The sequence below is a fragment of the Balaenoptera musculus genome, chromosome 1 (genome assembly GCF_009873245.2).
Source record: "Balaenoptera musculus isolate JJ_BM4_2016_0621 chromosome 1, mBalMus1.pri.v3, whole genome shotgun sequence".
NCBI lineage: Eukaryota > Metazoa > Chordata > Mammalia > Artiodactyla > Balaenopteridae > Balaenoptera > Balaenoptera musculus.
In genome coordinates this window covers 180096875-180111141 of record NC_045785.1, presented here as the reverse complement: position 1 = coordinate 180111141, position 14267 = coordinate 180096875, and the positions used below count along the sequence as shown (strand labels likewise).

The 14267-nt window shown below is 38.7% G+C and overlaps 1 protein-coding gene across 1 annotated transcript in view; it reads right to left on the bottom strand.

Moving 5' to 3' along the window:
* CRB1 (crumbs cell polarity complex component 1) overlaps positions 1 to 14267 on the bottom strand; it is a 276850-nt gene that overhangs the window by 53981 nt on the left and 208602 nt on the right. Inside the window, exon 7 of the mRNA XM_036835111.1 lies at positions 49 to 1005. Coding sequence (XP_036691006.1) covers positions 49 to 1005 — 957 coding nt within the window. The remainder of the gene's footprint in view (positions 1 to 48; positions 1006 to 14267) is intronic.

The following is a 14267-nucleotide window of genomic DNA, read 5'->3' as shown; positions in this document are numbered from 1 at the left end:
CCGGCTCTGCTCGGAGGCACAGCCTTCCTGGCGCCCGGCCCCTCTCACCTCTGTGACAGCTCCGGCCTCGGTAGGGCCGGTAGCAATCACACTGGTAACTAAGCCACAAGTTGAGGCAGCGTCCTCTGTTGTGACAGGGTTGGCTCTCACACCAGTCCTTTCTCGTGCAGCCTGCCTTGACATTTAATGACCAGCCGGACGAGATGTTCTCCGGGGTGATGGGATTCGAGTCAAGGTGAACGTCTTGGAGGCAGCCCACAAGCGAAGGTATGGATGGTCTATTATAGACGTTAAGCAGAGCAACACCACTGTGGGCTGTTCCCTCTGGTAAACCCCCCAAAAAGGAGTTTTGTAAAGCACATGTTGACCCATCGCTTCCAAATGGAGAAGGAGCTCTCGTGATGCATGTCCCCAGGCAAGACTCGTCAAGTAAGGCAAGGGTCACAGCCTCTGCAAACGTCACCTCCACTGCATGCCACTCCCCATCGCTGGTGCTGTGGGAGATGAACAGGACCACCTCTGGCTGATCCCTGACTTGAATTGATAAGTGGACGTAGCCACTGAGCAGCTCCAGAATCACAAACACGTCCCTGTCACCTCGGAAAAGTAGAAGTGCCACTGGCTGGACAGTCTGAAACCTGAGGGCTATTTTACAACCGGAGTCCTTGGCTGTCACTGAGCCACTTGGGACCCACAGGAAGCCATCACCCTCAAAAGAAAGTGTGGTGACCGTTTCACACCGTGACCCAGTATAGCCAGAGGGACACAGGCAGCCGAATCCATGCTGGCCATTGCGGATGTGAGGGATGCATGTTCCATTATTTAGACATGCGTGATCAGCACAGCTGAGGAGCAAATCAGAACAGTCCCTTCCTCCATAAAATGCTCCCGAACGGTTATCAAATGGGCAACGGCAAGTGTAAGTCCCAGGCAAGTTCTCACAAGTACCACCGTTTTGGCAAGGGCTTGAAGAGCACTCATCGACGTCCTCTTCACAGTGGACCCCTGTTCGATGATAAAGAATAGATTTAAATTACATATATTCAGATCAAAAATAGAACTTTCACATAATCTTCATGTACAATCTTTTGGAGGTGCAGAACCGGCTCAGGTGTAGGACTGTTAACAGAGTGAAATGTGAACAGAGATTGAGGAACTGATACCTATTCTATCATTCTGCATGGATGGTGCACAGAAGTGCAGTCATGGCGAACCCTGAATTCTCCCTCTAGAAATAGGTTATTTGCCAAAAAGGGTGGTTGACTCAAACTATCATTGTCAGATATATATGTGACACTGAATATCATAAAAATTTTTTTTAAAAGAGAGAGAAATAGATTGCTATTGGGAGCAATGCTAGACACAAATTATTTACTTGGGGACTTAATTCCCAGATATTGTTTGTCTTGCCCTGGGCTGCTAATTTCACTCTATTCTACTTGGAAACAGCAATCTGCCTTCTCCATTTTTTGCACCTCCCCGTAATCCCTAGACACACAGACAGTCCAGACAACTCTCTCTGTGGAGGGCTTCTGAGGAGAATGGAAGGTCCCATAACCTCCTTGCCACAAGTCTAGTATAAACCATGAAATCTATCCAATAACAAGTTCTGGTTTCTAGTTTCTTTACTTTCTTTTACTCTTTTTCCTGGTTCTAAGTCAAAAAAAGGTATCTAATTAGAGAATTTTTAGAATTCATTTAATCCAGGTAACAAAAAGAACTATAACACTTTTTAAGAGTGATGGCTATTGCTTTTTAATGAAGTTCAAATGAACAAATAGTGTTAACGAAAACTGACACATGTATAGGGCTGTGGCTTCGACGGCACCATCATCCACATTATGTGTTTGTGTTTACAGCAATCTCCCGAGGTTTTCAAGGCAGATAGGTTTAGCTCTCTTTCACAGACAACACTGAGGCTTAGAAAGATTGACGTCTAAACTCCAAAGCACTTCTACAATCTGGTTTTTAAAATCCAGTCTGACACTTTCTGTTTTTTAATTGATAATTTAGTGCATTCTTGTTTTTTGTTATTACTAACATGTCTGTCCTATTTTCCTATTTAACTCCACGCCTAAATGTGTGCTTCATAAATTTAACCAAAGGCTCCTATATTGATAATGTTGGATCTGAATCCCAGCTAGGCAGTGAGCAGGTTACATTTATTTTTTGTGTCTGGGTCTTCTGATCTATAAAATGGGGTTAAAAATAGTACCTGTATCACAGGGCTTTTTAAAGGTTAAGTGAGTAAAGACACGTAAAATGCTCATAACATTGCTTGACATATAAGTGACTTCTCAGTAAGTGTTGGCTGTAATTAAAAAGTAATAACCAAAGAAATTACCCTCACATGACAAAATCAAATAGCACTGTCATCATTGAGAGAGACTATTTAGAAAGTGTGGGCATACGGAATGACCCACAAATTGCATAACTTTACATAAGGAGAGATTTACTTGGACAGCATATTAGGCTGGAATCTCATTAGATCACGCTCTTCACGAGGGAAGGGAAGCTGTTTGATTTACCAACGTATGTCTAAACCACAGCACGATGCCTGGCTCACGTTTGGCATTCGGTAATTAATTTTTGTATGAATTGATTAATGACGACCTTTGTAAGGTGATTAAAATTTTTATACTGCATTTAACCTGATCTAATCCAGAGCTCAAAGTGCTCTTTTTGTGTCTATTTTCAGATAAATTTACCCAATGTTAATTTTTGCCCACAGCCATTTATGTACCATACATTTAGACCCTTGATTGGACCCTCCTGTACTTATATTTTACTTTACTTAGATTACTTTCATACAATCTTTGTTAATCCAAAAGTATTTCAAGCTCTGTGAAAGGAGGGAACGTGTTACAATCTTAGAGTCTCCCACAGTCCCTGCACAGTGCTGTGCATATGTGTGTTATAAAAAGCTGGATGAGTAGAAAAAATAAAACTAAATCAAACTGATTTATGTGATCTATAATCATCCTCATAGGCAACAGAACCGACACAGAAATTACGGGCTATATTTTAAAGGAATGTTAGAATGCAAGTTTCATTTAACTGAACTTAAGAAAAGTTCAAACTTTTGTATTAGAAGATAGTTTACTTAAATTTGATTTTCACAGGATTTTGAAAACACAAAAAAATCAATCCGTAAGCATTTAATTAAGAGGAATGCTGAACAGCTCATGAGTTATAATTGAAGAAAAACTCTTTTTTCCCACCCATTGTGCCTTTAAACATATTTAATGGGGGATAAAATCTCCCACAGACCCCAAGTCTTTTCTGTTCAGCCTTGATTAATAATAGTCTTAAGATCACATTTTAAAGACCAATAATGAATAGGATGGCCAGTCATAAGAAATGTAAGTTTCAGTGCACTTTGGAATTGAATCTTTTTTCTTTGTCTGTTAGGTCGACTTCAAGCTGTCTTGAAAAAGGACCAGGAAGGGTTCCCCCTTCTTTTTTCCCTCCCCTCCCCACCTCCAGACTTCTGCCTGAGTGTCAGAAGGGTTCAGAAAGTTTCCCCTGACTGGTGCTGGTGTTAGATGGCTCCACTCTCTCTGAGACTGGCAGGTGTTTCAAGGTGACTTTTATCCCGGGGCTCTTTGTGGGGTTCTTGGAGCCCCCTGGTCCATCGCTCCAGCTGAGACTCCAACCAGCAGGCCTTGTTCTCACATTGTCCCTCCCCCAGCCCCTTCCTCATTGGTTTCCTGAGGTCTACTTGACATCACCAACTCTGTCTGTTGTTCTTCCTGCACCTTCTGAGGGGGATCAGGACCCGTTTTACACTGACCACTGCCTGACACTCCTCCCGTGATTCCCCAAGGACCCCAGGTCCACGGGCCTCTGCCCTGCAGGTGGAGGGGAGCATGGCTGCTGCCCAGCCCAGCAGCAATTCCCCTTCCTTCTCTCTCTTTCCTGCTGCCCCAGGTGAGCAGTCACACCCTTTCATCTTTTTCTTTTTTTTGAAAAGACTTTTCAGAACTGCTTAGACTCTGTGTTGTTTATTACTGTCCAAATACATGAAGTTCTGATGAAATAAAATCATGTGGTACAGATAAAAACAGGCCATGAAAGCCCAGAGTCATTAGAGGGCCAAATTGCAGACCACCCAACAGTTCACATTTTAAGAATTTGAAACACCTAAAAATAGATAACGTGGTTTCTGAAAAAGAAAGAAAGAGAAGGAAAGATGAAAGGAAAAAAAAAAGGAGAAGAAAAGGAGGGAGGGAGGAGAGAAGAAACCATTCAGGAAATGTTAGCTTACAAGAATACAGAGCTTAGAAAGAAGAGAAAAATGCATAAAAAATGCATAAACTTTGTGCAGGTTAATGCAATAGTAAACAGTAGAATACATAGGCCTCCTAATACTTTTGTAATGGCATACATATAATGTCTCTAGCAGTTTTCTAAAATATGCAGACAGATAGAGGACCTTCAAGATGGCAGAGGAGTAAGACGTGGAGATCACCTTCCTCCCCACAAATACATCAAAAATACATCAACATGTGGAACAACTCCTACAGAACACCTACTGAATGCTGGCAGAAGACCTCAGATTTCCCAAAAGCTGTGTGGCTGACAGGGTCTTGGTGCTCTGGCTGGGTGTCAGGCCTGAGCCTCTGAGGTGGGAGAGCCGAGTTCAGGACATTGGACCACCAGAGACCTCCTGGCCCCACATAATATCAATCGGTGAGAGCTCTCCCAGAGATCTCCATCTCAACAGTAAGATCCAGCTCCACTCAACGACCAGCAAGCTCCAGTGCTGGACACCTGATGCCAAACAACTAGCAAGACAGGAATACAACCCCACCATTAGCAGAGAGGCTGCCTAAAATCATAATAAGGTCACAGACACCCCAAAACACACCACCGGACGTGGTCCTGCCCACCAGAAAGACAAGATCCAGCTTCATCTACCAGAACACAGGCACCAGTCCCCTCCACCAGGACGCCTACACAACCCACTGAACCAACCTTACCCACTGAGGGCAGACACCAAAAACAACGGGAACTACAAACCTGTAGCCTGTGAAAAGGAGAACCCAAACACAGTAAGTTAAGCAAAATGAGAAGACAGAGGAATATGCAGCAGATAAAGGAACAAGGTAAAAACCCACCATACCAAACAAATGAAGAGGAAATAGGCAGTCTACCTGAAAAAGAATTCAGAGTAATGATAGTAAAGGTGATCCAAAATCTTGTAAATAGAATGGAGAAAACACAAGAAACATTTAACAAGGACCTACAAGAACTAAGGAGCAAACAAACAATGATGAACAACACAATAAATGAAATTAAAAATTCTCTAGAAGGACTCAATAGCAGAATAACTGAGGCAGAAGAAAGGATAAGTGACCTGGAAGATAAAATAGTGGAAATAACTATTGCAGAGCAGAATAAAGAAAAAAGAATGAAAAGAAATGAGGACAGTCTCAGAGACCTCTGGGACAACATTAAACCTATCAACATTCAAATTATAGGGGTCCCAGAAGAAGAAGAGAAAAAGAAAGGGACTGAGAAAATATTTGAAGAGATTATAGTTGAAAACATCCCTAATATGGGAAGGAAATAGTCAATCAAGTCCAGGAAGCACAGAGAGTCCCATAGAGGATAAAACCAAAGAGAAATATGTCGAGAAACTTATTAATAAAACTATCAAAAATTAAATACAAAGAAAAAATATTAAAAGTAGCAAGGGAAAAGCAACAAATAACATACAAGCGAATCCTCATAAGGGTAACAGCTGATCATTCAGCAGAAACTCTGCAAGCCAGAAGGGAGTGGTAGGACATATTTAAAGCGATGAAAGGGAAAAACCTACAACCAAGATTACTCTATCCAGCAAGGATCTTATTCAGATTCACTGGAGAAATTAAAACCTTTACAGACAAGCAAAAGCTAAGAGAATTCAGCACCACCAATCCAGCTCTACAAAAAATGCTAAAGGAACTTCTCTAAGAGGGAAACACAAGAGAAGGAAAACACCTACAATAACAAATGCAAAATAATTAAGAAAATGATAATAGGAACATACATATCAATAATTACCTTAAATGTAAATGGATTAAATGCTCCAACCCAAAGACATAAACTGGCTGAATGGATACAAAAACAAGACCCATATACATGCTGTCTAAAAGAGACCCACTTCAGACCTAGGGATACATACAGACTGAAAGTGAGTGGATGGAAGAAGATATTCCATACAAATGGAAATCAAAAGAAAGCTGGAGTAGCAATTCTCATGTCAGAAAAAATAGACTTTAAAATAAAGACTATTAAAAGAGACAAAGAAGGACACTACATAATAATCAAGGGATCTATGCAAGAAGATATAACAACTGTAAATATTTATGCACCCAACATAGGAGCATCTCAATACATAAGGCAAATGCTAACAGGCATAAAAGGGGAAATGGACGGCAACACAATAATAGTAGGGGACTTTAACACCTCACTTTCACCAATGGACAGGTCAATCAAAATGAAAACAAATAAGGAAACACAAGCTTTAAATGATACATTAAATGAGATGGACTTAATAGATATTTATAGGACATTCCACCCAAAAACAGCAGATTACACTTTCTTCTCAAGTGCTCATGGAACATTCTCCAGGATAGATCATGGACCTATCCTAGATCATGGATTTGTGACCTTTGGTCACAAATCAAGCCTTGGTAAATTTAAGAAAATTGAAATTGTACCAAGTATCTTTTCTGACCACAACACTGTGAGACTAGATATCAATTACAAGAAAAAAACTGTAAAAAATACAAACACATGGAGGCTAAACAATACACTACTAAATAACCAAGAGATCACTGAAGAAATCAAAGAGGAAATCAAAAAATACCTAGAAACAAAGGACAATGAAAACACGATGGCCCAAAACCTATGGGATGCAGCAAAAGCAGTTCTAAGAGGGAAGTTTATAGCAATACAATCCTACCTCAAGAAACAAGAAAAATCTCAAATAAACAACCTAACCTTACACCTAAAGCAATTAGAAAAGAAGAACAAAAAAACCCCCAAAGTTAGCAGAAGGAAAGAAATCATAAAGATCAGATCAAAAATAAGTGAAAAGGAATGAAGGAAACAATAGCAAAGATCAATAAAACTAAAACCTGGTTCTTTGAGAAGATAAACAAAATTGATAAACCATTAGCCAGACTCATCAAGAAAAAGAGGGAGAAGACTCAAATCAACAGAATTAGAAATGTAAAAGGAGAAGTAACAACTGACACTGCAGAAATACAAAGGATCATGAGACATTACTACAAGCAACTACATGCCAATAAAGTGGACAACCTGGAAGAAATGGACAAATTCTTAGAAAAGCAAAACCTTCCGAGACTGAACCAGGAAGAAATAGAAAATATAAACAGATGACTCACAAGCATTGAAATTGAGACTGTGATTAAAAATCTTCCAACAAACCAAAGCCCAGGACCAGATGGCTTCAAAGGCAAATTCTATCAAACATTTAGAGAAGAGCAAACACCTATCCTTCTCAAACTCTTTCAAAATATAGGAGAGGGAGGAACACTCCCAAACTCATTCTACAAGGCCACCGTCACCCTGATACCAAAACCAGAGAAAGATGTTACAAAAAAAGAAAACTACAGGCCAATATCATTGATGAATAGAGATTGAAAAATCCGCAACAAAATACTAACAGAATCCAGCAGCACATTTAAAGGATCATACACCATGATCAAGTGGGGTTGATCCCCGGAATGCAAGGATTCTTCAATATATGCAAATCAATCAATATGACACACCATATTAACAAACTGAAGGAGAAAAACCATATAATCATCTCAATAGATGCAGAAAAAGCTTTTGATAAAATTCCACACCCATTTATGATAAAAACTCTCCAGAAAGTAGGAATAGAGGGAACTTACCTCAACATAATAAAGGCCATATATGACAAACCCACAGCCAACATCGTTCCCAATGGTGAAAAACTGAAACCATTTCCACTAAGATCAGGAACAAGACAAGGTTGCCCACGCTCACTACTATTATTCAACATAGTTTTGGAAGTTTTAGACACAGCAATCAGAGAAGAAAAAGAAATAAAAGGAATCCAAATAGGAAAAGAAGAAGTAAAGCTGTCACTGTTTGCAGATGACATGATACTATACATAGAGAATCCTAAAGACGCTACCAGAAAACTACTAGAGCTAATCAATGAATTTGGTAAAGTAGCACGATACAAAATTAATGCACAGAAATCTCTTGCACTCCTATACCCTAATGATGAAAAATCTGAAAGAGAAATCAAGGAAACACTCCCATTTGCCATTACAACAAAAAGAATAATATACCTAGGAATAAACCTACCTAAAGAGACAAAAGACCTGTATGCAGAAAACTATAAGACACTGGTGAAAGAAATTAAAGATGATACAAACAGATGGAGAGATATACCATGTTCTTGGATTGGAAGAATCAACATTGTGAAAATGACTCTACTACCCAAAGCAATCTACAGATTCAGCGCAATCCCTATCAAACTACCAATGGCATTTTTCACAGAACTAGAACAAAAAATGTCACAATTTGTATGGGAACACAAAAGGCCCCGAATAGCCAAAGCAATCTTGTGAAAGAAAAACAGAGCTGTAGGAATCAGGCTCCCTGACTTCAGACTATACTACAAAGCTACAGTAATCAAGACAGTATGGTACTGCACAAATACAGAAATATCGATCAATGGAACAGGATAGAAAGCCCAGTATAAACCCACGCACATATGGTCATCTTATCTTTGATAAATGAGGCAAGAATATACAATGGAGAAAAAGACAGTCTCTTCAATAAGTGGTGCTGGGAAAACTGGACAGCTACATGTAAAAGAATGAAATTAGAACACTCTCCAACACCATACACAAAAATAAACTCAAAATGGTTAAAGACCTAAATGTAAGGCCAGACACTATCAAACTCTTAGAGGAAAACATAGGCAGAACACTCTATGACATAAATCACAGCAAGATCCTTTTTGAACCACCTCCTAGAGAAATGGAAATAAAAACAAAAATAAACAAATGGGACCTAATGAAATTTGAAAGCTTTTGCACAGCAAAGGAAACCATAAACAAAATGAAAAGCCAACCTTCAGAAGGGGAGAAAATATTTGCAAATGAAGCAACTGACAAAGGATTAATCTCCAAAATATACAAGCAGCTCATGCAGCTCAATGTCAAGAAAACAAACAACCCAATCCAAAAATGGAAAGAAGACCTAAATAGACATTTCTCCAAAGAAGATATACAGATTGCCAACAAACACATGAGAGGATGCTCAACATCACTAATCATTAGAGAAATGCAAATCAAAACTACAATGAGATATCATCTCATACCGGTCAGAATGGCCATCATCAAAAAATCTAGAAAGAATAAATGCTGGAGAGGGTGTGGAGAAAAGAGGGACCCTCTTGCACTGTTGGTGGGAATGTAAATTGATACAGCCACTATGGAGAACGGTATGGAGGTTCCTTAAAAAACTAAAAATAGAACTATCATATGACCAAGCAATCCCACTACTGGGCATATACCCTGAGAAAAATCATAATTCCAAGAGTTATGTACTACAATGTTCATTGCAGCACTATTTACAATAGCCAGGACATGGAAGCAACCTAAGTGTCCATCGACAGATGAATGGATAAAGATGGAATATTACTCGGCCACAAAATGAAACGAAATTGAGTTATTTGTAGTGAGGTGAATGGACCTAGAGTCTGACATACAGAGTGACATAAGTCAGAAAGAGAAAAAAAAAATATCGTATGCTAAAAAAAAAATTGTTCTGAAGAACCTGCGGGCAGGACAGGAATAAAGACGCAGATGTATAGAATGGACTTGAGGACATGGGGAGGGGGAAGGGTAAGCTGGGATGAAGTGAGAGAGTGGCATGGACGTATATACACTACCAAATGGAAAATAGATAGCTAGTGGGAAGCAGCCGCAAAGCACAGGGAGATAAGCTCATGCTTTGTGACCCACCTAGAGGCATGGGATAGGGAGGGTGGGAGGGAGATGCAAGAGGGAGGAGATATGGGGATATATGTATACGTATAGTTGATTCACTTTGCTATACAGTAGAAACTAACACAACATTGTAAAGTAATCATACTCCAATAAAGATGTTAAAAAAATGCAGACACTATTTAAGGATCATTCTAGATAAAAATACATATTTCTTTAAAGGGTGGGCGTGGGGGAGAGGAAGTATGGTCTTAGGTCAGATCTCCACAGATGTACAAAGATGAAACTATGTTTTTTTGGTAATTCTAGCAGATACAGCAGCAAAAGTTTGTTGTAAGGATGTTGGCTGGTTTTCAGAGGGTTACTTTCAAATATAACATTACAGCTCCATGTGTAAAAAAATCTTTGTGATAAGTTCATTTTATTAACCCTGAAAAATGTCTATATTGACATCTCTTTCTAAGGTAAAATAAAAGTAGCAGAGTTGTGAATGGGTAAGGGGTATAAGCTTTAAAACAAATGTGAACCCTCTTTGGGTTCCTCTCACACAAATGGTACAGACTCTTAATTACAATAAACTTCCTTAAAAACCTTTTATATTCCTCAGGTAGGTGGAGAATCTAGTCTAAGTTGCACTTCCCCCTCTCTCCCCAAATTTAGGTGAGACTGGAGTCTCCTTGAAGCTGCTCCCACTCGTTGGGGTTACAATGTAGCCCCCAGCCCTACACTTGAGGGCTGGGCTACAGCTCGGCACAGTAGCAAGTCTCCAGAGAAAACTCTGCACAGACTCACTCCTTCAAACTGCCTCTCAAGGGCTTCCCTGGTGGTGCAGGAGATAGGAATCCGCCTGCCAATGCAGGGGACACGGGTTTGATCCCTGGTCCGGGAAGATCCCACATGCCGCGGATCAACTAAGCCCGTGCGCCACAGCTACTGAGTCTGCGCTCTAGAGCCCGCAAGCCATGACTGCTGAGCCCATGTGCCACAACTATTGAGGCCGCACACCTAGAGCCTGTGCTCTGCAACAAGAGAAGCCACCGTGAGGAGAGGCCCGTGCACCGCAACGAAGAGTAGCCCCCGCTCGCCACAACTAGAGAAAGCCCGCTCACAGCAACGAAGACCCAACACAGCCAAAAATAAATTAAAAAATTAACTCTTAAAAAAAAAAAACTGCCTCTCAAGAGTTTTCACGTACACTTGAAATGAGCAAACATTTCAAAAGCCTAAAGTCTGTCATCTGTCTTGATTTTGACATTCTGCACTATAGTCCCTCATTATTCACTTTGGTTCCTGACAGCAACCATATTTTGACCTCTTAGTTGAAACTTTAATTTACTGTTTTCTTAAATTTACAAAATCCCTACTCTGTACCCGACCCTCACAGAGGATTGTAAGAGAGGCAAAGCAGAAGAGACAGACCTGACCGGTATATGCTTACAGCACAATGGAAATACAGAAATACACTGACAATACAGAAAATGTATACGGCAGGTTCTCAATGAGTATATGGAAAATATGTGAGGATCAAACTCAGGGAACATTAGAGAAGATTTAGCCAAGTTTTAAAGAAAAAGCACTGAATAAGAAATCATCACAAATCTTAAGAAAACTCAAAATTTTAAATTACATCAATAAACAAATGCTGATCACATATCTACTGTGTATAGAATACTGTGGATAACATGGAATAAAAACTGGTCCTTGCCCTCAGTGAGTTTAATGGAAAAGCAAGACAAATTTGTCAAAAATTAAATGATAGTGTAAATCAAGACAACACTGAAGAGAACACTGAACAGTGTATAATGGATTCCAAGTGAATCCAGCTACTCTGGAGAGAGAGAGAGAGCTCTTCAGGCTGGGCTGGGCTGGGAAGATTTTGTAGTGATAGGATTTTAGATAGGTTTTCAAGTTTGACAAAGATCGGCAGAAGTAAATGAATACACAAAAACTCTTTCATGGAAAACCATACGCCATTTTGAGGTGACAGTGCGTTTGGCAATCTAGTTGGGATGGAGGATTTACATAGGAAAAGCAAGTCAGAAAGATTAAATGTAGCCAGAGTGAAGAAGGTCTGGAATTTAGGGAGTTTTTACTTATTTTTTAAAAATTAATTTGTTTACTTATTTATTTTTGGAAGGCAGTGGGGAATAAACTGGTAGTTGTTGGATAGAAGACCAAAGTGGTTTCTTGTAAAGACCAATCCCACAGGGATCTGTAAGAGTGAAGTGGGAAGAAACCAGAGACAGGAAGATGCTAGACAGTTGTTAAAATTGTCCACACCTAAGATTATGAGGGCCTAGTATCAGACATTTATTCCTTTATAATTTACAGTATCCTTTCATTTACCATTGGTCAGCAAATAAGTACAGAGGGTGATACTTTCTTTACGTTTGCTTACTGTATTTTATCTTGTAATTCCTAAAATTTATATATTTAATCTTTCACAACATAACTATCAATCACTTGATTATGTATTTTCTTTAAATATAAACAGAGAAACTAGTTTTAAATTTTACCTTCATGGAGGAAAAAAAAAAAAAATGAGAGAAAGCCCATATTTAGGTCAATAGTCTGAAGAAAATGAGAAGAATAAGATATTAAAAGTAGAATGATACACAGTAATTTATGCTTTTACTTTGTTTAAAATCTGTTCTGTTGACATCTCCAACATAAAAGAAGGTTAGACATATTTATTTGATGGACCTGGAAAATTAAAGTAGGAAGAAAGATTGAAACTTATTTTATTGGCTATTTGACTGGCTCAGCAAAGAAGATCTGCTGTCAATCAAGATAAAAGGATTAGGCAATATTTGTGGGATTACCTGTGTCATTCAGTCTTCTTAATTGGGTATTTTAGTTGACAATGAATTGGTTATTTATGTCCATGTATTTATAGTATGAGGTGGATTGCTTGAAGCTGACTGTTATTTTGTTTATGTGAAGTCAATTCATTTAATTCAAAAGGGTCACTCTTTTTATTTTTCTAAAATTCTTTTATTTGCATATCTGATTCTATGATAAGATTGCATTTCAAAAAATAATCAGGATAGGGAATAGTCCTATTACCTGGAATATCCCATATTTACATCAGAATAAATTATATTAATGGATAAAAAGGACAGGCTTTATGTTTAATATAAATATCATGGGCTATTAAAATGACCTTGCTATATTCCCACTTTATTGAAAGTCATGGTTAATGAAGTTATCAGAAAACTATTTCTACAAAAACCTATACACATATAAGTTTCATCTTTCTCTATTTTAATTGACTTAGGTGGGGTTTTTTTATTTTAATAAATAGGAATCAAGAAAAAATTAAAGTCCAAGGACTCCTTGCATAAGTATTTCCTTTACTCATTACTTTCTGTTCCTCAAAACTTCTAATTTTCAGTTGATAGTAATATCTAATATAGCATTAATAGTAGTTGCTAAATAAACATCTTAAAAACTCTAACAATGGTACCAATTACCTTATACAAGTAATAAGAAAAGAGTGAGTTACCTATGAGCACCACCATTAAAATGTGAAAACCTTGTGTCCCGGCTCCAAACATTTTTCTGTAGAAAAAGAGATATCCATCCAAACACCTACTAGGTTGACAGGACCAGTTTCTGATGATTTTCTTCCATTTCCAAAAGTGTGTCATCTTCTTCTTTCAGGCAGAGTGTGAGGACTTAGTTTGGGTGCCAGATCTGTGGGGCTTAGTGTAAGACCCGTTTGTGCTGCTTACCAAGCAGACTTGTGACATTCTTAGTTCCTACTTACACATGGGGCCTCCCCTTTTTAAGTCACAAGAGTGAACACTGACACTTTTATCACAGAAAAATGAGTTTTGGGGGACTCTACGGACAGATTGCCATTTTTGGTAACTTCTATTATGGAAAATTAGAGCTTGGTTTTATCTTTTTCTTCACAACAGAAATGCGGTTTTTTAGTTTTGTTTTAACTCTTTTTTGTTCTGTTTTGCTTTTGAATAGCAGTTAAGAAATTCATGGCAACTTCAAATCCATTGAATATCTATGCATGGAATTGGAAAAGAGAAATCAAGAAAACAGCAGGGGTTTTCATTAGACTTAACAGACTGTGGCAAAAGAGTTATTTGTGCGATGCTCTCAGGCTTAAATTCCACTCTCTATGAAAAAATAACCATGCTCTACTCGTCTTAAATACAATGGTATTTGATTTTGTACAACAGAACAATTTGAACAGGCGAGGTGTTTGGGATGTACTTAGAGTAATTGGTGCTTGACTTTTTT